The 26,670-nt window shown below is 32.5% G+C and overlaps 1 protein-coding gene across 1 annotated transcript in view; it reads left to right on the top strand.

Moving 5' to 3' along the window:
- Window positions 1–26,670, top strand: part of LOC141528955 (uncharacterized) — a 156,002-nt gene that overhangs the window by 6,455 nt on the left and 122,877 nt on the right. Inside the window, exon 2 of the mRNA XM_074245260.1 lies at window positions 12,245–12,324. Coding sequence (XP_074101361.1) covers window positions 12,246–12,324 — 79 coding nt within the window. The 5' untranslated portion in view covers window position 12,245. The remainder of the gene's footprint in view (window positions 1–12,244; window positions 12,325–26,670) is intronic.

Genomic DNA, 26,670 nt, shown 5'->3' with positions numbered 1-26,670 from the left:
ATAAAAAATCTAAAAAAAGAAGCAGAAGCGGTAAGAAAATGCGGCATTGGTGAAACGTGGCCACGTTGCGCACTTGGTCGAGTCGTCGACTCCCGGCGAGACACGTGTACCGTGATAAATAATGCAACCACCTACTTCGAGGGGTTTCCTCCCTTAGATATATATATATATATATATATATATATATATATATATATATATATATATATATATATATATATATATATATATATATATATAAATGCATATATATTACAAGTATAGTTACGCTTACGTGGATGTGGTCTTAGCACTTGTATTCTACTCTACTCAACTCGGTAGTATAGCATGCATGACTATGACTACGACTACGAACTACGAGTAGGAGTACGGCCACGGGGTTCCTTTTCTTTCGCAACCTTTCTTCTTCTTCTTCTTCTTGTTCAATCGGGTCTCTTTTGCTGACGGCGTTCTTTACATTCTCCCCGACTAGCAGCCTGCGAATGAGAGTTTCGCACATCGCGAGTGAGGGTTTTAAACTCAACTCCACTCCACTCCACTCCGTTATCGAAATTCCACTGAAAAAATTACTCATCCAGAAATTTCATTATTTTATTTTTCACAGCTAAATTCATCCTTCATCGTTCGTCATTCCTCCACTATACTCTACTGACGAGTACTCTACTTGTACTGTTAATTAATATCCGGCACACCCGCTGAATCATAACCGCCTTAACCGCGATATCCGTTATCATTCGTCAGACGAGATACGATAACATTTTCTCGACAAATTATTATATTACATCGTTCATTTATCTTGAGTTAAGGAGTTTTTATCAGTCTTGTGTAGTGCTTTAATAAAGTTAGGTTTTAATTGAAAAAAATTATCGGTATCGTGAATTTTAATTATAATAATCACATGTTTAGTAACTAGGTAAGATTAGTAAAGTTACTGTTATTTATTTTACAAAATAATTATTAATAAATGATTATTTATTCAAGTTTCAATTTTAAATTTTGGCTCAAATATTCAAAATACAAAAAAATTATATCAGACCTTTTTTATAGAAAATTAAATCCTGTACAAAAATGTCCTTATCAATTTTACCCTATTTTTAATCCTTGAGCAAAAATGAAAAAAATACTCAAATTTCTACAACTATAAATTTTTTAATTTATTATTATTAATTTTAAAAATTAAAAAAAAAATTTACACTAAAAGATGACGCGCTAAAACTATCAATAAACTTGAGAGTGAGCCGAAATTCGCTTACAGTACAAATATAATCCCTGTGTTAAGACAGAGTAAAAGTAAGGAACGAAACGAAAAAAGGTAAATAACCAGAGAGCCCAAAGAGACAAAGCGCGGAGGGTAGAAGGGAGAAAGAAGGGTAAAAGTTAAGTTAGAGTCACCCGGGTCGGGCAAGTGGGTCGAGCCACGTAAGTAGTAACACTGGTATATACTATATACCACTGTCTATCATGTAAAATAGCCTCGTGTAAGAAAGAGCCGCGAAGAGACAAGGCAGGGGCTAAAACAACAAAAGTAAGCCTCTATTCGCGGGATAGGAGGTTATAGACACCATTTACACATTTATACATCTATATACGTCTTCATGTGTTGTATTATATGCAGAATAAATATATTATACACTTAGGTATATATTTTACAAGGTATCGTATGTCTACTAACTGGTGTCGTGCCACGCAAGACTTAACTCCGGTTATTAGCGAGTACAGGAACGTTGATGTTGAATGTCGCGATTTAAACTCACACGAGATAACAAATAAAAAAGAGCTCTACTAAACAAACTCTATTTCATTTAAATAATAATAACAACAACTTCGCTACACTGTTACATGAAACCCTGTATTATCGCGGTACAAATTACTAATATAATAATATAACAATATAATAACAGTTAACTTATAGTAATGATAAAAAAACAAGCCATATTTTACATACTCTAAATAAACATTTTATTAGATTGAAAAATAATTTTAAATTAAAATAAAAAAAAAAATTTTATTGATCGTAATTGTCATCTGACCTTAATTGCAATTGGATTTCATATAAATATCTATTTAAATTCCATCTAAAAGAGTCGCGTTTATAGAGCGAAGGCAAATCAGTATTTATATTGAATTTAAACAGAGATAAGTTTTTAATCAGCTATTAATTATTAACAGGCTTTTATAATCCAAATGCTCTCAAGCAACAACCAGTACTGATTTATAAAATTAATTATGTATTTACATTTATAACAGGAAATTGAACTTTAGATTACTACAGTCCAATCAGAATCATATTTTTATCTCTATCTAATTATCTTATTACGCAAATCCTGTTTTTTAACTTTAAACTCAACCTTTAATTAATCCTCCAATATTAATGACAATTTTCATTTATAATTCACTGTAAATTTAATATTTTATGAGTTTAAAATTATAATCTTCATGTCACTTCGAATAAAATTTTTTTTTCGCTACAATAATTTATTTTTGATAATCATTGTGGCCAAAAAAAAAAATCTAGTTTAATATTAAATAATTTTTTTTTTTTATTTTATCAATCTATGATTTATTCCGAGTAAAAAATATGGACAATATTTTTCTGCAATTCTTAAATTTAATCACCTTTCAAATGATATACAATCAAATAATTCTTGCAACGCTTGATCGAGCCCATAACTTGTAGGATGAGCTCGTAAATCATTGAATTTTCATTGAAGCAAGCTTTTGTTTGTTTTACCTAAATACAAAAACAAGATTCCTCTCCGGGGCAGCAATTACCGATCCAGCCACCGGTACTGTACTCACAACAGCAAAGATATCTCGGCAGAAGCTTTTATAACGTTACGTTAGGCTGGTTGGATGTGCCAGTGACTTATGAAAACCGGATCAACTGGTTTGAGAGCATTATTACGGATTTTTTTTTTTTTTTTATTTTCGGGTGATGATATTTATTTTGAGCGGCTGAGTGCATCATAATCTCCAGGGTCTAAGGAGATCATCATGTGGATGCTGGTTGCTGGTTTTTGATTCCACGTTATCACCCGCCACGAAAGATCACGATGAAAGAGATAATGGGTTATACTACTCCACACACACTCTATATATACATAGATATGTATTTATATCTATATCTATATGTATGAGAGGATAAAGCTGAGGTTACTACGGACGGAGGACCACACTGGCAGCTATCAGAGACCAGAGACTAGAGAAGGAGCTTTGAAAAAACTTATGGGCTGGAGAAGGATAACGATCAGAAGAAGAGGTCCGCGACCCGATGTTCGCCTTTGGAGACTCGCCAAGATAACCAATCTTGATATCAGTATCATATTATCCGGCCAATAATACGTTGGGTACACATCACAATTCACGCTGCCTCGTGTGTCATATTTTTGTACTCTTACCGCAAAAAGTATAATGTGATAATAAGAGATTTTTTGCTCTGAGATAAGTATTGGAAATTCGCTGCTTCACTGGGTTAAAAAAAAAAAAAAAAAAAAAAATATAGAAGGTGAAACTAGAAGTAGTTCTTTAAGATTACATTTTTTAATTCTAAAATTTTTTTTTGGCTGACTTAGTAATGTTTTAAAAATAACTAGAAACCTTGCAGTCACTGTGTGACTGCCGTGACTTGTGAGCTGTAAAAAATTAACAGAAATTTTGAAAGCAAAATATAATAAAGATTTTCTAATTCTTGTCTTAAATTTAAATTTTTAACTAAAAAAAAATTGAATAAATAAATTAAAAGATTAAAGTAAAAATTCTTAAAAGAAAAAAATAGTTTTCTTTAGAAAAAATTTATTAAAAAAAATAAACTGGAAAAGTTTTGAACAAAACGCCCAGTCGGTGGTTAGTACAAAACAAAAAGCAGAAAGCTAAAGGGTAAATAAAAATAAATAAAACTGTGCTGAAAGTTCTTGTAACCCTCAAAGTGCATTTAACATAGTTTCACCTGACGTTTGAAAGAGAATTATACGATCGCAAGAAGTTTCGAGACGTTCTTCTCGAATTAATTATGGCATTAGGTTCGTTAGGTTAATTTAATGAGCGCTTAATTCTCGCTTCTCCTTTCGTCGAGAGGATTTTCAATGTGAAATATCCCGTAAAGATCTCTAGTAGCTCGAGCTGTCTCTTCCTTATCTGTTCTCCTCTTCATCCACTTTCTGTCTTTCTCAAACTCTTTCGAGATATAGATTATTAGATCGAGGCAGAAGTACTCTCCTTTAACCTTTCGACAACTTATCTTTAAATTCAACTGATGATTCGACCAGAGCCCACACCAGACGATTCGTTTCCCCTTCCGACTTAGAATTGCCAATATCCTTACCTTTTTCATTCTATCCGGTTATTAAGAGTGCAGCTATCATCGAAAAATTTCGATCTCCACACACATATATATTTATAAATCTAATATAATATTTATTGCCGGATTAGCAATAATCTTCGACATTAAAGCCCTCATCCAATCAAAGGTAACTTTATTTTGCAGTTTGCTTTGAACTTTTGCTTTTATTCAACAAGCTTACTTTTTTTTTAAATTCGATTTATTAATATTAATATTAATATTTTTTTTTTTTTTTTTTTTATATTTTGTCGTCCTCACAAGTTCTTTTCAAATGTTGAATCGTATTTATTTTTTTATCATTAATAATGTTTTGTAAAATTAAAAGAAAAAAAAAATTTTTTTTAATTCAAATTAATCACAAAATAAATTTAAAATTACAAGTTGTACAATATTCGACAAAGTATCCTGTAATACAAAGAAAAATAATCCGAAACCGATTAAAAGTTGGCTCGTACAACCCTAGAATGTCGCCCATAAATAATTGTCAAAAAAACTATTACGTGAAATTTATTTTTATTGCAGACAATACAAAGTATGAGAGTAGAATAAATTTATCGAAATAAAATGTTTCTTGCATTGAGCCCAGAGCAATGATAGAAATATAAAATCTACCACACCAGAAACTAAAATAAACAATATATAGAATCCATAGATTGATAAAAGGTCGCCCGAAGCTGTTAGCTATTCTGCAGTCACAATGACAGATATTAAGCTTCCTATTTACGTCCTAAGTAAACGAACCGTGGCGAACTTTATTGCAATTCGTTGATCGCGGGTTGATATACTCAACTGCTGTCCCACTATCCACTATTTCTTGGTTTTTATCGACGCGGCTAAACCAGAACTACCAATCGAAAGCACACATACATAATATACAGACACGGTGAATATATATATATATATATATATATATATATATATATATATATATATATATATATATATATATATATATATATATATATATGTGTGCAATGTGTACTTTTGGTCCTTTAGCAAAGTTCTGGGTCCTGGGAAATGTCCGTTGCCAAAATATAAACTCAGTGGATAGGATGCTGGGTAACCACTGGATGTTCGGTGTCGTAAGTGCAAGTAGAGTCATGCTTTGGGTCTATGCTCCGGTAGGTTCTACGGATTTTCGGTTCCGCTGATCTGGTTCTTGCTCTATTCAAGTGCTGAAAGGAAAAGGAAGGAATAGGAAAGCTCCCCACATATATAGTATCAGTATGTAATATATAAATGTCCGAGCACGTAGATCGGGTGTACACAAGACCACCAACTTTGATATATTTCCCTTTATCGGGTTTTCCTCTGCTACTCACTCACTTACTATATATATATATATATATATATATATATATATATATATATATATATATATATATATATATATATATATATATATATATATATATATATATATATATATAGAGTGTTTACTCATTCCTTCGGGCGAGTTCCCAATCGATTTCTGGTAATACTGCACACACTCGGGATGTGCAAATTAGATCTGTTAATAGCTTAGAAATATCGGTTAATTTAAACTATTCGTTAATTATATACTCGGTAATTATTTTTAATGAAAATTCTTAAAGGTTTTTTTTTTGTACGCCTCATAATGCGGAGCTGTAATTTTTTTTAAGTTCTATCAAGGTGCAGAAAAAAATAAATTTTTTTAAATTTTTCCCCAATGATAAAAAAAAAAAAAGTGTCAGGATTTAAAAATAAAAATAAAATGACAACCTCCCGTGAGCGGTTTTTATTTATTTAATCCACGAAAAATCTCGATCGGTGTTTAAATTCAATTCACGAACCGAGAGTGAAAAAATAAACTCCAGAAACTAAAAACCTGGAGCTGTACAGGTTAACCATTGAGATTATTGTCGGAAATAATTTATAAACTTTACAAGAGATTCATTGATTTTTCCGCGCAGAGAGCACAGACCCGAGATTTGTATAAAGAATTTATCTGCCAAGGATAATTTTTTCCACGGACGTGTGCATGCATGAGAGTATGCTAGTGAACACGGGAGTCGGCAATCTCCTGGTGAGCTCGTGACTCACCGCTCGAAGATCCGGGAGGATCCGGGAGGCTAACAATGAGCTTCCATGTTACCTTAGTTACATTGCTGGGAGGGAAAAGGAAAAGGAAAAAGGATAAGGAACCGAAAAAACCATATTATAATGTTTAATGTTCTTTGTTTTGTATATTTTGTTGTTTGAGTTTCTGTTTAAACTCGGGCTTAAAGAGAACGGGTTTTTTTAGTTACGCTGTCTTTCTTTTTCTTTATCGCTACGGAGATTACATTTTTGTTGGAATAAAGAAACATTAATTTAGCGTTTGGGTCGGTGCTCCGACAAAATTCTCCATAATTACTGGTTATCAGTATGCAGCTGCTACTCCGGAATTTACCGGGCTTACTAAATATTAAACAACAAATACCGGTCAAACTTACCTCGAATAAAACTTATTTTTATATTAAAAATGTATATTATTATTATTGTTGTTAGTCTCATGTCTGCTCCAAACTCAAAGAGGGCCTTTTAATAACATATATGTCCTGTAATTACCGTCAATTATTTTGCTCGTGAAATTTCGAGCTCGAGTCCTTTTTTGAGCGAACCCAATTTATTGCTTTTAAATTGTTTAGTTAAAAAAAAAATGATTTATTGCTCCTTAAATTTTTATACGAAATGATAAATTATTGAAAAAAATTTTTAATACTTTTTTGACATTGGTACAAAATTAAATGTCAATTATTAGACACCTGACTAATTTTTTTCTTTAATAAATACTAGCAACACTTAAAAAAATTTTTTTACAATAAATTATTAAAAAAAAAATTTTATTACTAAAAAATTTTAATTTAAAAATAATAAAAAAATGACTAATATTATTTTCAATGACGTATCATCACGTTTTTAAATAAATTTCTTATTCTTATTAGTTTCTAAAATAAATCAGCCTGTAATGGAAGGGACTGACGGTACAGTAATACATAATACAAGGATAAGAGTCGAGCGAAATGGAATTATTTTAGCTTCAGCATCAGTATTATAAGAAGCAATGTAAGGAGAGTAAGATACACACAATATATATATATATATATATATATATATATATATATATATATATATATATATAAATACAAATGTATAAAGAACACATTATGCAGAATGAGAAATGAGAAGATGAGTTTAGAGGCCACCTCGAGACAAGCATTACAATTCCGAATGCAATAAAGCTCAGACGAGTGTTTTGTTACTGGTTATTATCATTATTGTTGTTGTTGATGCTGTTGTTTTTGTTGTTATGTATGGCAGGGAGGTATGTGTGCATTGTACGCAGCAACGCGGATATCAAGATCCTCAGTAAGAAAAACAATGGGCACCTTGATGACTTTGAAACTCGTGTATCGGATTCCAAACGTGCGTTTTCATTCTCTCCGAGTTGTAACTGCTATTCAAAGCTTCATTACTAACGCTATTGGGTGTCGACTAATTATTTAGATGCAAATATTTTTAACAATCAATGCGGACGTTTGTTATTGTTTGCACGGCTATTCAATCATTTCTTCGATATGGAATCTGTCAAAGAGAGTGAATCATGATTGTATAGAAAATTTATTTATTTCAAAACCAAGGACGGATAAACTTTTTAATTGAAAAATTATGCATGACCTTATTAAAAAAATAATAGAAATAAAAATCGAAGAGTTGATAAAGTTGATTTTTTATAGAGAATTTTTGACCTAGAATTTAAAATTGTAACTTGAATAAATAAATCAGCTGTTAATTGTAATTTTTGATAGATTAATTTAGTAAAAAAAAATTAAACAAAAAAGTTACATCCGCCCTTTGCTTAAAAAAAAAAAAAAAAAAAAAAAAACTTAAAACCAATTAGTTTTTAAAAAGTTTCCTTTGTTGAACAACTAAATGATTTTAGTTACAGCGAATAGCCGGGAGGGTGATCGAGCAAAAATAATATTTGACTTTAGTCACTAAAATTTCAGCTGGGAATGTTAGTCTGTCTGTAAATAGTCAAAATAAATAATGAAAGTGGAAATAAATGTATAAATATAATTAGAATAAAATCGATTAGGGAGTTATAACCCGCGGAATAGACAGACCTAGAGTAATTAGCAGAAGGTGACTAATTAAACGATAGTGGGAGGAGTTGCCGCGGCAACAGACCGTGTGACTATACATACATTGTAGATCTATATAGTCTTCAGATAGTGTCGGGTGTATATCTGTATCTGTATAAACCGTTTTCGAGCGATAATACCGAACGTAGGCGTGTGTGTTTGTTTATCCATCCTCAAACATTTCGTGTCTGCGTGCAAAGTCAATCCATTACTACTTTTTATTATTTTTTATCCATTCTCATTCTGTGTGCTTTCCTTCTCTTCTATTTTATTCTATTCTTTTTACTTTTACCAGCTCATCCTTTTTTACACCCCTCTTATCTCTCTCTTTCTCATTTAGTTTTCATTTAAACACCACTATCGCAAGATCACTTTTATTTGTCGATTGTAAACGTACAGTTAAATAAAATAACACCTTGTTTATTCATTTATTTATTTATTTATTTATTTATTTATTTATAAAGTTAATTTATCACTTCAATGAACAATAACGATATCCATCAATTCCGAACCAATAGAATCATTTTTTTTTTTTTATTAATTAATATTTATACCCACATGAATTTTTGATATATATTTAATATATATAAATATATGAAAAATTGATGTGGGTACTTGAATGATAGTTTATATCTTTAAGAATGTCAAGAAAAAAATTTTTTATTGACAAAAATAATTACAAGTTAGTAAAAGGTATGATTTGTACCTCAGTATAACCATTAAAAAATATTTTACCCAGTGAACTAAATAAAACAAGATACCAAAACTCAAAATTGTGTCACCACGTAAATTGCAATGACTTTTGACAGAATTTTTGCAGATAAAAGAAGTTTAATTACGACTGATCAATCACCCACTATCAGTAGAATGTTCGTGTCATACAACACTAACCAGTTTCCAAATTCTATACCACACAAACACCCATTCGAATGGGTAAATTGAGTGAGTATTTATGAAACGACACTAGCTTTCGGTCTTTTCATTGTCGCAGTCTCGTTTATTTCGATTTTCCACCCGTATTTGTATTAGCGGTACTATCAGTTATCGGCCATTACGCGTTCAACACGAAATGGCGCAGCGAGCGAACAAAGGCCAAACAAGGTATTTACACTCGAAGATTTTACAGTGGCTTTTCAATCACTACCGTAAAATTTGCAACAAAAACCTCTAGGATTTTCCGGTAAAAATTCTGACAATGACAACTAGGTTGAAAAGAATTAACCCCTAAATCTGGCGTTAAACTCCGCAATTCATTATTCAAATGACCCTCTTATTCATATCATTATTCGTGTATAGAAGATGGCCTTGCTTTGCCAGCACTTGGCTAAAGACACCGCGCGGTGACTCAGGATTATGATAATTCTCGGTTTCAAATAACGCAACACCAAAAATCAATTGAATGGAGCTTAATGAAAAATCCAAATCTCTAAATCTCTGTGAAAAATAATAAAAGGCGGGTTTTATTATAAAAAAAGGAGTTTATGCAATTTAATATTCCAGTGCAGTGGCAGACTTGAATTCGTTTTCCTCGAGGGGTAATGGTCTGCTCTCTATTTGAGCTTGAAAAATACTCATCATCATCCACCAGCACCTTCGCCAGCTGCATAAGTACAACCACCACTACTATTACCATCATATATAAACATAAAAAGCACCCTCGACATAATCGCAGCCTTAAACTAGTAGCTGCGGCAACAACTTTTATTCTAACTCTTTCCATTCATCATAGTATTTTTCTTTGAAATTTTAAATATTTTTTTATCATTTCTCGAGCATCTACATCGGCACCAGCAGGGACGTAGATGGGAGGTGGGACTGAGAGGAAGAACAAAGACAGAATAAATAAAAAAAGTATAGTAGTAAAAATATTCGTGTCCCCTAGCTGGCAGCTACTAGCTACTGGAATAGTTCCTTTCAACGACAACGTCCCGAGCCATCAGTCTTCCATTCTCAGCGGACAGAAGAGACAGATATTTCCCCCGGAGGATGTCCACCAGCGTGTGCTCGATGCATATCTATCTCCGAGACTCGGATCTCAAAGTACGACCAGGAATCTCCGGTTTTTCCTCACGTATCCTTTTCCCTTTTCCCTTTCAGGGGCCTTTTTTTTTTTTTTTTATCTCTTATCACCGCAGCCCTTCCTCGGTCATTTTTTGGCGAGCCGGCTTTTTTTTTTTAGCATACAACACACACAATGCTGTCCTCGGTAGTGTCGGTGAGCGTCGGTAGTGTCAAGCTTTTTGATTTTTCATTGAAATTGTGAAACTCGGGCGGCGTGAAGATTGCCGGGATTCTCTTGAGAGTGGTCGATCGATCATCAAAGCACGTGGACGCAATATCGAGGAGTTGAGATGTGATGCTACCAGGATTGCTTCTGCTTCTAGTTCTGCTTTGCCCCTATTTGCTTCGGGGAGCATTAGAGCAGCCTCTTTATACAACTACACGGAGGAGGGCGTCATGGCGAAACAAGTTAAAATTCCATCGAGTCTCATATCTACGATGAGTTCTATCCCACTTTCTGGGATCACTTTCTGAATACTTTCATCCCCTTTGCACTTTTATTACGTGTTCGATAGACACGACACGATTGTCTATCAGATACATCCGAGATACCATTTTTTTAATTTGATCTGAGATTTGATGTAAAGCCCACAGAATTGGATTTTTTTATGGGTTCTACTAACATTAAGGATTCTCTTTTATTTACAATTGTGAAATTAGGAATTAAAAAATTTATCGACAAAATGATAATAAAAAAAGCGTATAATTATAATTATCACCCAAAGAAAAAAATCTTGTTAATTCTTACCCGAACTTTTATTATTTTCTTAATTAAAAAATAAAAGCTTTCTTTTTAATCTCAAGATGAAAAATTGCAATTAGTGATAAGAGCATTTAATTAATTCAGTATCGCACATAAATCTCTATGAGAACTTCTCAAACATACCATCTAGTAAAAGACAAAAAAAGCCACACATTATTCTTAATTATTTTTCTCTCAATTTCATTTTTTATTTTTTACCAAGTAAATAAAATTTTCATACGGCTATTAGAAGTCTGAAAAAAATCAATAACACTTTAATGACAAAAAACCGTGTCGTCAGTAGTAAAAATTTTTTTACTCGTTAAATTACAACCCCTTGTTCTAAAAATAATAACTCCCAAAAATAAGTATCCTCGACCCTTGATAATTGATATTTCCCGAGCACGCACCAATTACCCAATTATAATTGCCGAAAAATAATTTAATCCCTTGGCAGAACAAAACCATAAAACTGTCTCTAATCATCCCCCCGGGATAATTATTATTACTTATCCCAACTGCCGGATCCTTTTCTTTCACCTGACAGTATTTTAGGGCCAGCCTTGAAGCATTCATTCTGGAGAAATTCGTCATGTATCACGCAATGCTTTCCTTTTATTCGGTCCTTTCCCTCAAAGACCGCTTCTCCGTCCCGGAGTGAGCTTCGCAGCGTGAGCTTCAAGAATTTATATCGCGATTCGTAACAATACGAGACAGGCGAATGTCAAAATACTGTATAACATATAACATATAACATATAACATATTATATAAGTGCTTTTCTCCCTATTGGTACTCGTATGCTGTAAGGCAGTGCTCCATCCTTCCATCATCTCTGCATATGCTTCTGTATTCTGTATGTTTATATATATGAACACCATAAAGAAGAATATTATATATCCCTCTATAAATAATAAATAGATATACTGACTGTAGTGTGTATATTTTTTTTCAGGATGCAGGAACGAGTGTATTGGGTAGTAGGGAAGACCCTGCTGCTTTTGCTGCTATTGCCCATTTTACCCTCAGCTAACGGTGAGTCATTTTTTGCTGTGTACATATACTGGATTCTAGATACATAATAGGGGAAGAGAACGAGCGGGGAGGGGAAGAGGAAGGAGAATAGTCAAACTAACTCCACCTAACACATATGAGATAGCAGATGAGAGGAAGGAGTCGGGGAGGTCGCGGCCCCTCGGCGATACTAATACCAGTGTGGAAGCATGTAGCATGGGGGTTGTCAAGGACCGACCGTGGTCGCGTTGCCTCGCAAACACACAACACCGCCACGGGGGCCAAATTTTGGGGGGGTTGCGGGCTACAACTAGACATAGACGAGCTAACCGAGGGTATTGCTATCTGGTTTTAGCGAGGCAGTTTCTCGACTATGACGGATATGTTGCCAGGATATATAGATGTATAGAGGAGGGCTGTCATCGCCCGTTTATGCGAGTCACGTGGTCGCTTCCAAACATTCCGGGGAAATTAGAGCTTTGTTTTTCGGTTATTAAATTCTTTAGTTTTCGCAAATGGTTTATTCATTTCGCCATTTCGTGAACTTTGGGACTAAAATTCAGGACTTTAAAAAAATTATTAATTTATTTTTTAAATGGTTAATTTTTAGTTATTAAAAAACTAATTTTTATTGAATTTTAATATTCACTGTTTCAAAAAGCCAAAATTTGCCTAATTTACTTAAAAAAAAAAAAAAAAAAAAGAGAGGATTAAACAGAGAATCTGAGGATTTATTTCTCTAGCAGCATAGATAGGAGAGACAGAATTTGGTTGAATGGTATTTATTTAACCTTTTTTATTTACACCGGGCGGTTGTTTGAAGAGTGAGGGAGGGAGTGTGCGGCTGTTTGGTGGGTGTTGTCGGTCCTGCAACCACAAGAGACACGTGCAGCCCTCATCCTCATCCGAACAGAACCTCTTATCTCATCCGCTTTCTTTCAGACCGCAGCACTCCGCCCGCTTAGCCCAAGATTTCATTCATTTCGCTCCTCCATTCACACGTCCATTCATTTCGGCTGTGCACTTACCTGTCTCAGAGGTTTTATTAAATTCACTGTCGAGTGCTATCTTTACTTTACTTTATACCCGGTTGCTTTTTTTACTTCCCGTGATTCAGGATTAATTTTTAATATGTTCAGTTCAATTTTTTAAATTTCACTTTGGGAAAATTAAATTTGATTTAATCCTGCATTGAGAGCAAAAGTGCTACTTTTAATGAAATTTTCTTGACACATATATTTTTTACAACTATCAAGAATATATTTTTTCTTTCTCTCAGTATGTAGCTTTTTTTGTCGTACGATATCTTAAGACCGAATCAACCTATCAAGACCTGCCTCGACACATTGTTCAAAAAGATCTATTGAGACTTAGATCTGATTAGACTTCGGAGTCAATCAGTCGAGTCGTTTCAAAGACATAAAAAAAAAAAAAAAAAAAAAAAAAAATCCTCCGAGAAACATTTTAGAGTGGTTAAAATTGCATTTAAAGCTATTATTTTAATAGTTACGGTCACTTAAAGATCCGGAAAAACAAATTTAAATTTTCGATTTTTAAAATTTTTTTTAAGTCCAAATATCTTCAAAAAAAAAATTTTTTTTCTTTATAAAACACAAACGTATCTTGTAGGAAATTTCCCGAGGAACATTTTAGAGTGGCTATAATTGCATTTTGAGCCATTATTTTTGGAGTTATGGCCACTTTTATGTTTCGGGACAAAAAAATTTAATTTCTCCTAAAAAAAAAAAAAATTATTTCCGCATAATACACCGGAAAAAAAAATTTTTCTGATTCTCTTAATAATTTTTTAAACCAAAAATAATTTCCTTGGATCAAGATTTCCAAAAAATAAAATGCAAGCCCACGTAGCTGCCCCATTTTTCACAAAAAAATATGACTAAAAAGGAGATAAAACGTTTTTAACCAACATTGTTGTTATCTTTATATAAAATTTGTTTGACAGAGAACAAATCGCGGGTGTTTATGGTTGACATTGCAGACTAGACATAGACACAAATACACAAATCGGGCGGTTTAGTTCTTGGGGCTGAAATGGTGGGAGGAGATTATGGGCTATCTCCATTGTACACTCAGTGTTTTTTATTTTTATTCCCTGTCGTGGGGTCGCCCTCGGAGGCTTTCAGGCAAATAAGGGCATAAAAGTGACGCAAGGCTGAGGGAGCGGTTCTCCAGCACGAAAATCCTAGTGTCAGAGCCATCACCAGCTCGCTATCAGCCCCGACGGGTCACAAAATAACCCAGAATAATCGGTGTGCAGTTATTCGATCTCTATTTTCTGTTATCCCCGAAATGTATCTAATGTATCAGCAGAGCCCCCCGTTCCTTCTTCATGAGCATCGTCTCTCTTCTCACTTATCATTTCTCATCCCTTAACCCTCGTGCACTTTTATACTCAACCAAACGCGACCCTTTCTTTTCTTCTGGCTCTTCTTTTTGTTCGCCGGTCGTTTTATTTATTTTTTATATTCTTTGCTCTCTCATCCCCATCCCTTGTGGGGCACGATACCGCTGTCTAGCACTATCTACTTATCTCCGTGAAAGGAGAGCACCGATAACTTTAAACGAGAACAAAAACCGGAAACCAATAACGTAAATCTTGAGGCCAATAGCTTGTAGTTACGGTTACGGGGGTGACCTACTATTAGATATATATATATATATATATATACCAAGATTCTTAGTCGACATGAAAATGTTTCCAGAGGTAATAGTTGTACTACTCAATGCTCAATGCTGTATAATAATAAAATACTCAATAGTTCTACTCTATTCACATCGATTTGGTCTTTGTTGCCCAATCATATTCAATATTTCATCGTATTCATAAATATATATTGTTATTTTTATTTACAGGATCTTAACTTTTATTTAAGGGACAAAACACTAAATAAAACGGATATTCCCTCCTGTATCTTTTTTTTTTTTTTTTAGTTTGAATTATTTTTTATTAAGAAAGATTTTTTTTTAGTTATTTTTAGTGAGAAAAAAATATATTTTAATTAAATATAAAAATTGGCCAAAAGTTTACGATTAAAAATATATTTTTTTTAAATAATTATTAAGAATTTAATTTGAGCAGTCCAAAAAAAAAAAAAATTGTTTTTAGTCAGTTAAATATTTATCTCTTGAAAAACTCTCAAAATCAAGTGCGTAAAAAAAAAAAATAACAGTTAACTTTCACCATCAAAGCATAAAAGGCCAATAATTTTGAGTTATTAATTAAACACCGATAATTGAAACGAATTTATTAAAATTAATTGGATGAGTACTTAAGAATTTAAAAAGTCGAAAGAGAACAATATCGCTAGTCAAAAAAAAAAAAATAATAATAATAATAATCAGAGTATAGAGAGAAGAGAAGAGAAGAGAAGAGAAGAGAAGAGAAGAGAAGAGCACAAAATCGGTTCGTCGCGTTAACAGTGAAGATAATGATAACAATAACCGTGAGTGTATTTACTGAGGCAAATTAATAATAGGTAATACTTTGTTGGATGCAGTAGCGCCAGTAGCTATGAAAGTATTAGCAGAGCAACCGGTACTATATTTCAATGAATCGTTTATTGCAATCGTATTTCCTCTCTGTATAATATTGCACATCTACAGAGATATCTACATCTCTGTAGCACATAATACAACGTAGGATTGAATTAAACACGAGGAACACACAAAGTTCACCAGTAGTAGTGCCACAGTAGTTACATATTACATTATATTACATTATGTTGTGTTCATGTGCTCATATGTGTACACTGTGTGCTTGTATGGATAATAAGTTGCAGCGCAGAATGAACGAATAGAAGGCCGAGGGGCATATGGTTATAGTGGGTTCTGCACAGCGGCTTCTTTGTGCTCCTGTTAGATGGACAATGCCTTTGAACTGCATAACAACTCAACCGATTAAATATAAATTACTCTTTCACATAACTCACTTTTTCTTTTATTTTTATTCCACACGCGTCCGAATGCTGCAAACTTAATTACTATTTTATTCATGCTATTATTAACTCCCTTATTTATTGCTCGTTAGATTGCTTCATTATTTACGAGTTTGCGCTCTAATTTCCACTAAAAATACCCGGTCTACTTGGAAATTCTATTAAAAATTTTTTCTGGCCATTTGAGGTGTGCAATTTTGCAATTGGAGGTCCCGAGTTCGAATCCTGGTCGTTTTTTTTTTTTTTATTTTTAATAAATAAAACTAATCTAATTATTTTATACAATAAAATTTTAAATGGATAAATAATTTTATTCATTCGTACTTCATTAAACTTTGCCGATTAAATTAGTTTTACAACAAAGTTGTAACTTATTGTAACCAAAGGTCATAAGTTCAAATCCCGTTGAGGTTAATGATTTTTTTTTTTTTGACAATAAAATTTTTGATCGAAAAAATCAAAATTAAATTCTTTAAAATTTTTCTACCGTAAAAAAAAAAAATTCCGAAATTTTATTAAATATTTAAATCGTCAAACTAAAAAATAAAACAAATTAAAAAATAAAAATCTAGCGCGCTGCTTTTGTATAGATTTCAATTAATTATTTTTAATGACAAAAAAAAGTAAAGGTTGATTTTTTTATTTGCCTTTTCGTGCATACTCTCATAGACAACTCGTTAAAAATTGCCGGTTGATTGCTTTATCCCGTGATTTTTCCCAGCTACCTCAGAGTTTCCCGGAAATGAATGAGGATGCAAGAGGGAGCGGGAAAGCCTCTCGGGAAATTTGGATCCTATGCTTCCGCCGGAAACTAGAGAATTGCCATGGAAATTGTGATTATTCTTTACAGAGTAAAAAAAACATTTTTGTTTTGAAAACAAACTAAAAATAATTATAAATAACAGATTGTTGCCGCCGCGTCTCGCATTTTTCTTTTATTATTTTTCCAAGTCTTCGTTCCATTAATTTTAAATACTGAATATTGGAGTTCTCCGGCTGGTTCTCTTTACTGCAAACATGAGTAATGCTCTAAATAGTTAATTAGTTTGTTGAATAAACTAGATATTGCAGCAGACGATTCTGGGCTTCCAGCATCAATTTGTTGTTGTTGTTGTTGTTGTTGTTGTTGTTGTTGTTCACCTACACCCACACCTGTCTGCTTATCCGCGGCATGAATAATATACAATGACAAAGATGAATAAGAATGTTTTATTATTAAATATACGCACGTCAGAATAATTAAATGCATCAGTCCGGACTTTTAATCTAACATTTCGCTTCTTTTTGATTTTTTTATTCTCTCTGTGAATATCGAAGTTTATATTGATAAAAAAGCTTTTATATAAATTTATATTTAATACTTTTCCGCCTTAATATTGCTTTTATAAAGTTTCGTTTTGATTTATAATTTATCCCTTATACTCGGTGGGATTTTATTTTAAAGTTTAAGAAATATTTTTAATATTGATTATTTAATATAAAATATTTTTGATGTTAATTTATGGCAAAAAAACCATAAAAATAATTTTTTTAGAAAAATAAATTATTTTCCCAGCAAATATAACAGGACAGAGCGTTGATTGTTCCGTAGGTTGATTAAGAACAAAGCAATTGACTTATCTAAGCAGTCTCGATGCCAACACACATATAAATTTAGTGATAATAATACATCGAGAAATCAATTTCAGTGTAAATTCTGTTTGAATTAGCATTTTCGTTGTCTTGTCCATCATTCCCAAGTCGTCTCTCATTTCCACATGGATCGGTTGCTTTTCCGTTACGTGTACAGTGTTCTCACCAGCGACTTCAACATCCACATCCACATATACCTTTCTACCTCTCTACCTGTATGTAGTTTGAGCACGGCACAGAGAATAGTGGAATAGTGGAAGATGGCGGGTATGGGATGATATTAGCGATTCTGTCGACGTCCCAGCGGCCCTTGTGTTCGTCCTAGCTAGCATCCCCACATCCCCACATCCACGTCCATTCCTTCTTCCAGCATGCTATCCCAGAGGCATCTCACGGCTCCGCTCTCCACCGGGTACTTTTTTATTCTTTGCCTCATTTTTTACCCCGCCTTTTTTTCGACACCTTACATATCACATGAACTCAAAAAAGTGCATACGTAGTGAGTGCCGGAAAAATGAGTCAGATGACTCATATATCCTAGTTTAAATTCCGACCAAGCCCGGGTAAACCGAGTGAAAGTACGCCAACACACCAGGATTTATTTTTTAGGTGAAATATTTTTAAAATATTGTAATGGCCGAGGGGAAATTATTATATTTCCGGTGGGGGGTTAATTTTATCGGGGTAATGGACCGAGAAAGAACTCTTCTGATCCGATTGTCTGGATGTGGAACGGAGAATGCATAATGTCGATCGAGGACTACTAAGACACGTGTCTCCTCGGTTATGTCAAATATATGCGCCGGAGATATAAAGGTTATATATTGTGTTGGGTTATAAATGAATGTACAGTGTCCTATGATGCGGATGATAGGGGGATGAAAGGTCAACTGTATATACATACCCGAGACACCCTATTAAAATCTGCACTTAGTCTTCTCATTGTCAGGGAATGTCATTAGAACTACACAGGATTTCCTGAGATTGTATTCACTTGTCTGCCAAATGAATTATCGTCCTTTACCTCAATGACAATTAATTATCTCCATATATACATATATTATTGTATGCCTCTATTTGGATATTAATTTGGAAATGGAATTTCCTCTGTCTCATATGTCTTATCAAATTTGTATAATCGATTTTTTTTTTTTTTTTTTTTTTTTTCATACTAGACATTTTGATAAAAAATTAATGTTTTATATTTTTCCATAAACATTAAATATTTCGGACTAAGAAAAAAATTTCTATTAATTTTTTAAAATATATTTTATTTGATTTATTTAATTCAAAAGTTAAAAAAAAAAAATAAATGACGACTCGGCATTAAATAATCGCGGGTATTTATCATTTTACATCTTCTCCGAACATGCCCACAACTAATGAGATAATTACTCGCAATTCAAAAAGACAAAGACCACCCTCTGCGTGCAAGCGGTTCTTCACAGATGATCTTAACAACTCCTTAGTTGGTTTAGTTGCTCTTTTGTTCCCGGTTTAATTTATTTTTTAAAAGGTTTACTCGGTATTCGTAAGGGTTTTAGTTAAACAGAGATGAGTTTATCGTCATCGTCTTATTTAATTCCTTTATCGTTTAGTTTAAGTTTGTCTTTTGTCTTTTGTCTTGGGCTCAATCGAGAGAACCAACAGCTAACTCGGTTACACGCCTATCAGGCTAATCAGCCTTGTTTAGTTTTTATTTTCTCTTCCTCGTGGTTTAGAGTTAGAGTCAATGCGCAAATTAAACTCTACGAAATATCAACACGGATAAGAGATTTATGGCTGCCTAGATTGACTCAGTGACTACAAAGATATATCTGCAATAATAGTACACCATTGAAATCTTCTCTATGCTATCTATTGTCATATATATTCACTCAACTGCAAACATACTGTACTACAGATGATTTATTTTTATGTCGTGTGTGTTTGACAGATTCGTGAGAATATCTATCTTGTAATTTTAATATTTATTTTTATCATAATAAAATAAAATAAAATAAATTAATAAATAGTTATTTAAAACTGGAGGTTTTATTTTCAAAATTTCTCCTTAAGGATTAAAGATAGAATAAAATTGACTAAGGCTTTTTTTTATAGAAAATTAAATCCTCTAGTTTATTTCTCAATAATAATTAAAAAAAAAAAATCCTTTTCGCAATCGTCAGTCTTTACTTCTCTCCCTTCAAATCAAATAAACCAATAAAAAATGTTTGTTAATAAAAAGACTATTCATCGTGGAGTAAAAAAGTGCAAAGTAAAAGCGAGAGAACAAATATAATAAAATAAAATAAAATAAAAGTTCCTTTTGAAAGGTATTTTTTAAACCTGACAAATATGTCAAAAGTTCAAACGATAACTTGCTATTGAACTTACGGCCTTGAAAAAAAAAAAAAAAAATGAAATAAAATAAAAAACAATTTGTCTGATCGTGTGTCATGCTACGAAGTGTCACTAAAGTCTTTGTACACAGATGCGCCATTTGCGCCGAGACAATTGTGGATAGAGACTCTTTTTTCTCACACTCACATATGAAATTTAAAATGTGTGCTCGTACACTTACATAACATATTATATATTATATGTTATATATAAATCCAAGTTGAGTTAAGGCTAATGTAATATCAACCGTAGAAAAGACTTGAGGACAAAAACTTGGTGGGTTTCTTTCTTGTATTTCATTTCATTTCATTTCATTTCATTTCATTTCTTTCTTGTCGCCCTCCAGGTCCTATTTAAATACAAACTACGTCCGTGTGGAAAGCATATGTGGATGTGTAGTTGTCTACATGTAATACGAACACACTAACAGAGGCGACAATGCGGGTATGGACACTGTCATTCATCGAATTGATTAATTACAGGGTGTCCATTTCATCCCTATTAGTAGTATTAGTAGACCTTCCCTCGGCTAGTAGTTGGCATCGTTGCTACGGAATTGATTGTTCCCGGGCGGGCTGCTGGAAAAAAGTTTATAAATACGGTAAATTAATAGGAAAAAAGATAATAAATAAAGTTAAGTAAATAAGGAGCATGATAATAATCGGCGAGTGTATGTTATACTTACCGAGAGTAGAAGAAATAGAAATCAGTAATTTATCTAACGGGCCATTCAACAAAATGGTAATTTCTTTTATACTATTTTTTGCTGTGAAAAAAGTGAGGGGAAGTAGTCAATTCACCGCTAAGTGGATATTCCCCCTGTCTATCCCCCCCCCCCGGATATAACCATTTCGTCGGGTTACTTCGGGGCTAAATAATGGAACGTCGAAACTGTCGATCGCTTCTGAACGACTGTTTTTACTTTTTACTTTTTATGCTTTTATGCTTTTGTCTCAAGTCTTGGGCCGCTCTTTAGTTATTTATTTTAATTCTTATAGTTTATACTTTCAAAGGGAGAAAATTTTTTTTTAACTTTTTTGACTTACTACCTTAAATTTTCATTTTTGGTAATTTATTTCCTTTCCAAAATTTGAATTTTAAGTCCAAAAATCAAGCTAAAAAACTTATCCCTAGTTTTCAAAAGTTTAAAGTAATAATCGAATTACATCGTCGCCATTTTCTCGATCCGCCATCTTATCTCATGACTCGTCCATCTTCTTCAACAAATCAATCAATAATTTTCTTAAAAAATTTTCTTTAATAAAATAAAACAACTTAATTTTTTAATTTTCTGTCTCGCCGCTTAATAAATTAAATTTTCAAATTTTCCATCAACCCTGCTCGTTAAAACAAATCTCTTCTTTATCTTTCCACGACACCGCAAAATTATTTATCAACAAGAAAGTAACTGACTGTGAAATAGAGTAAGAGGTTAACAATTTCTTTTTATTTTTTATTTTTTATTTTTTATTTTTATTTGGAGTTAACAACATAAGCTAAAGATTTTTACGAGGCTTATCATTTACGTCTGGGTTCCAAGAAGCGATTCAATTACTTGGTAGCTGGCTTATCGATTAGGTAGTAAAAGTATCCAGGTGCGATACTTGTATTCGTTTTACTTAAACTCCTCTTCTCTACTTTCTTTGTCCATTTTTCTTCAGCACGTTTTCTGGGTAAGACCCGGCTCTTCCCTTGCCCTTAGTGTAGGTGAGGAGAATTTAGGTTCGCTCTATCGCCCCTGTACGGAAAATGTTGTTGCTTCTCTGTTGGCTGCGTCACCAACCCTTACCTTCACAAGCTCACGTATAATGTGTAGGTGCTTTTATCGTTTATAAACTACCTCGATCGTTCGTTCCTTCGTCGTTCCACAGTAGTCAACTCTAACTGATCGCATCAACAAACGTAACTGTCAGCTTTTCAATAAACTTTATCGTCATGCTAACTTATGTTTACCACGAGCTTTTTTTAATAACGAATCATCGATTTTTATTTTTTACTCAAGTTACACCGTCACAGGCTTCAAATTTCGGCTGACATGTTGTCGGGAAAACAGGGAAAATCAACAATAGGGAAGATTTTTTTTCTTCAGCCCTTGGGTACTCTTTTTTTTATCGGAAAAAAAATTCAGCATTTTTTTTTTCACTGGAATTTCTTATTTTTTCTTACAATTTTTCTTATATTTCTTACAAATATTAATATTAAAAACATATCCGTAGAGAATTTAAACAGTAGAATATTTTTTTTTAATTAAAAGACAAATAAATACACACTTTTTTTGACAAATATTAAATCTATAAATTTTTATACAAATCTACAAAAGCTTGTTGACAAAAAAAAAAAAATTGTGTCAGCAGGATTCGATCCCAGTCCCTACGGATTACAAGACTCGCGGGGTTTTATTTTTAAAATCGCGTTGGATTAAATATTTACACTGTTTTTGTTATTAAAAGTATTTTACTATTTATTTATTACAAAAAAAAAAAAAAAAAAAAAAACAAATATTTTAGTTTAATAAAATTTTTCATCAATTTATAATAAAAAAATTCGCTTGAAAAAAATACAATAGTTTCGGCGCCGGGATTTGAACCCCGTACCTTAGGATTACGCGAATACTTTAGAAAAAAAAATTATTTACTACGTTAAAATTTATTTTCGATAAAAATATTTATTATTTTCTCATAATTATAATAATAATAATAATAATTACACATAAAAATAAAAATTTTTTTCACGCTCTAAAAATTTATGCGTACAAAAGTTTCGTAGTAAAACTTTAACTGTTGAAGCCTTTTTATTACAGATATAATTTTTTTATCCGCATGTAAATAGTCAGGTTTTGTTTCCATGCTTCTCAACAATGGATCATGTATCGAAATTTTTGTACATGGACGAAAAAAAAAAAAAAAAAGTTTCCGCTTAGCGCTAAAAAAGTATAAAAAGTTTCGATCGGTTTTTATTATTATTTTTCATGGGAAAGTTCAAATACACGTACACAAGCTGATTAATGCGGGAATTCATTGTAATCCGGAAATATTTAGTGTTTTTTTCGCAAGTTAACATCCAGCCGTTTTCGACTGTCTTTATCTTCCGTTGGGTTTTATTCCAGGGGTGTAGCAAGTTACTGGAGATAAAACCAGCAGAGGGGTTGTGGTGAACAGTGTGTACAAACTTATTTGTGTCCAGCACATCACCTCCGAAAGCTAGAGTTGAAATAAATAAAAGAAGAGGAACCGATATAGCAGCTAATACCGACAGCAAAAATAGAAAAAGTATAGGGAAGAAAAAGAGGTAGAACTCCGAAATCCTTTTCATCGATTATTCCCATGATACTGTCCTCGCCACGGTTAACCCACCTCTTGTCACCTCATTTTTCAATGTAATAAAAAACAAAAGAATGTTATTTATTGGCTATGACAAACACTTTTGGGACTCTAAGTTCTTCGGGAATTTCATGGTATATACTTCTCTTAAGTACCGGATAAATCTTAAAATGTTTCCTTCTAAAACTATAAGAAAGTTATTAGATTCAATAAATCACTTGATCTTTTTTTTGGCTATTATGTTTTTGTTTTTTTTTAAGTTCTTGTGATTAAAATTTTTTTGGTATAAGAAATAATTGCGATTTCAAATTTTTAAAGGCTGAAAAAAATGGTGAGCTAAAAATGAACCAATAAAAATTTATTTAAATGATTATTAATCTAGAATTTGTATAAAAAAAATTTTAAAGTCTGTCAAAATTCAAATAATTAATTTTTTTATGACTATAAATTAATTAAAAAAATTTTTTTAACTGTAAAAATTTGCCAGAATATTTTTACCAGCACCTCCAAAAAAAAAAAAAAAAAAAAAAACACCTCTAACTTTAATCAAAATAATCCACCGACAAAAAAAGCAAATTCCAGTCCGAAAATTACCCTCCATAAAACAAAATTATCCTTAAAAAGATGGCACTCGACTCGGGTGAGTGGATTCTCGCGGAAGTTGCGGTTGAAAAGCGGAAATTAACGTCCAAGTTGGCGAAGGATAAGAGTCCGAGAGTCCGAGTCCGAGTAGGTACGTAAAGTTGTTGAGAAGATAAAAGACGAAAAATTTAAAACAACGTTTAGTATGTATATGAAGACCCCTGGCCACACAGACATTCCCAACGTTTGAGATTCGATAGATAGACTAGCCGTCCACTAGAAAAGTTCTCGAGAAATAACTCGAGTCTGTTTAGTTCTATTCCGAGGCGCTTCCTCTCGACTTTGAAGCACAGAACTAGATGAACAGCCAAATGAACTCCCAATAAAATGATCCTTATTTTTTCATCTCAAATTCCGCCGCATTAAATTCAACATTAAGCATTCTTCTATTTTTATTTTCGTTCTTGTGAGTCACTTTGAGTCCCTGATGTCCGATTTTTTGCCGATCATCTTTGTGATGCAGGAGAATTTTACTGACGGAGGGATCTCGAGTCGCTTTTTACCTCCTCGGGGACTCAAATCGGTAATTTTGAAACAATTCTTGACGGTCATGAGAAAAGAATGTGAATGCGTGGCTTTGTTTTCGCCATCTTTGAATTTTAAATGACGGAGAAGAAAAAACTTTATAAAATTATCATTATTGTAGAGTTAAAAAATAATCGACGGGTATTTATCATGTCTAGGGTTAGTTTTTGGCGGTGTTTCGTCCGTGAGAAATCGATTGACGTTTGTCGGGAGAAAAAAAAAAAGCAGAGGAGAAAAAATAAATAATAGAAGCGAGGAGTAATCGAGTACCAGGCACAGTTTCTGTTTAGATATAGGGCCTTGTTCCGATATTTATGAGGCCCATTAGTTTAACACGAGGGCCGAAGAGTCCAATCGCGTTTCCGTATATGGCAGGAAACGATGCCGAGTGCGCTGAAACGAACCAAATACGCTTCTGGTGCTTTTTTTTTTTTTTTTTTTTAGAGAGAAATATAAAATAAATGGTACGGCACTTGGTAAAACAAAATGGGATACTGACAACAAATAGATTTGCATTTTTCGCAGCCTCCGAATAAGAAGTTTTTTAAGGAAATTGCTTTTTATACTGCAAACTAGAGTTATCAATTTTTTATTGAATTTAAGCTATTATGTATTTTTGAATATATTCTTCCATATGTTATTAGATAAATCATTATTTATATTTATTTTTTTTACTGATAAAAAATTAAACACAATTTGTTAATATATTAATAATATATTCAATTATTTTTTTTTTGTGAGCAGAAAAATTAGGCTCTGAGAATGTTGGTGCAACGAGCAAAGAGTGTATGTTGAAACACGAGCGCAGAAAGTCTTTATATTTAGATTATTATAGCTAATTAATTTATAATATTTTGATAAAAAAAAATAAAAATATTATTTTTAATTACAACATTATCATTTATTATTTAATTATTATATTTTGTGAAATATTCGCAGAGCTCGACTAATTAAATTTGCATTTAACATTCATATAAATATTTAAATAATTAAAAATAAAATATTTTCAGTTATAATTTCAATTAAACCCTTTTTGAAAACATCAAATAATTTATTAAATTACGAAAATATTCATCGCTGACATGAATTCCATGTAAAATTAACTACCAATTAAAATTACCTGGCTTTTAAAAAATAAAAACTAAAAGATTTTTAAAAAAATCCATGAATCAGCGGTTTGATTGGGAAAGTTTTTATAAAATTTGTAAAATAAAATGAAATTTTTTCTGCTCAACTCGTGTTCGGAGTTAATTTCGTCAAGTCACTTAAGAACCACTAATGTTCCCTCGAGTGTGGGATTAATAGTTTTAGCTTTGCAAAAGCTAAGTATTTACAAGCAAGTGAACGAGTCCCGGGAGTAAAACATCTACTGGCAAATATATATATATATATATATATATATATATATATATATATATATATATATATATATATATATATATATATATATATATATATATATATATATATATATATTGAAGCAGGTGTGGCTGGTCTCCAGATAAGAGTCTTCTTCCATATCTTGTTCATCTAGTTTTGTACGGAAACATCTCGGTAAAGATTGTCCGAAGTACGTGGCGGTGGTGGCTGGTTCTACTCCCCGAATTCTCCCCGCGGGATGTAATTAATAGCTCCTGGGACACACCGTACTTGTGTGATAGTTGTTCGCGTGGTAGTAGTTGTATTAGGATCTTGAAAGACAAATCGTTCCGACACGCCAAATGCTCTTAACCCTTTAAGACAACTAGTTTGTTGAACGGGGGCTATGCAAACTATAATTTATCTTTTTTTCGGATAATTAATTTTCTTTGTTTTATTTTTTAATTAATCCTTAAGTCTTTAACTCATTAAATTAAATTTATTTATGATGAATTTTTATTTTTGTTCCAGGTATGTACCAGACTTATGTG

The sequence above is a fragment of the Cotesia typhae genome, unplaced genomic scaffold, assembly GCF_013202065.1.
Source record: "Cotesia typhae breed Kobodo isofemale line unplaced genomic scaffold, CoteBio_Ctyphae contig_44, whole genome shotgun sequence".
Lineage (NCBI taxonomy): Eukaryota > Metazoa > Arthropoda > Insecta > Hymenoptera > Braconidae > Cotesia > Cotesia typhae.
Note: the sequence above shows the minus strand (reverse complement) of the source record. Positions and strands in the feature narration are given on the sequence as shown.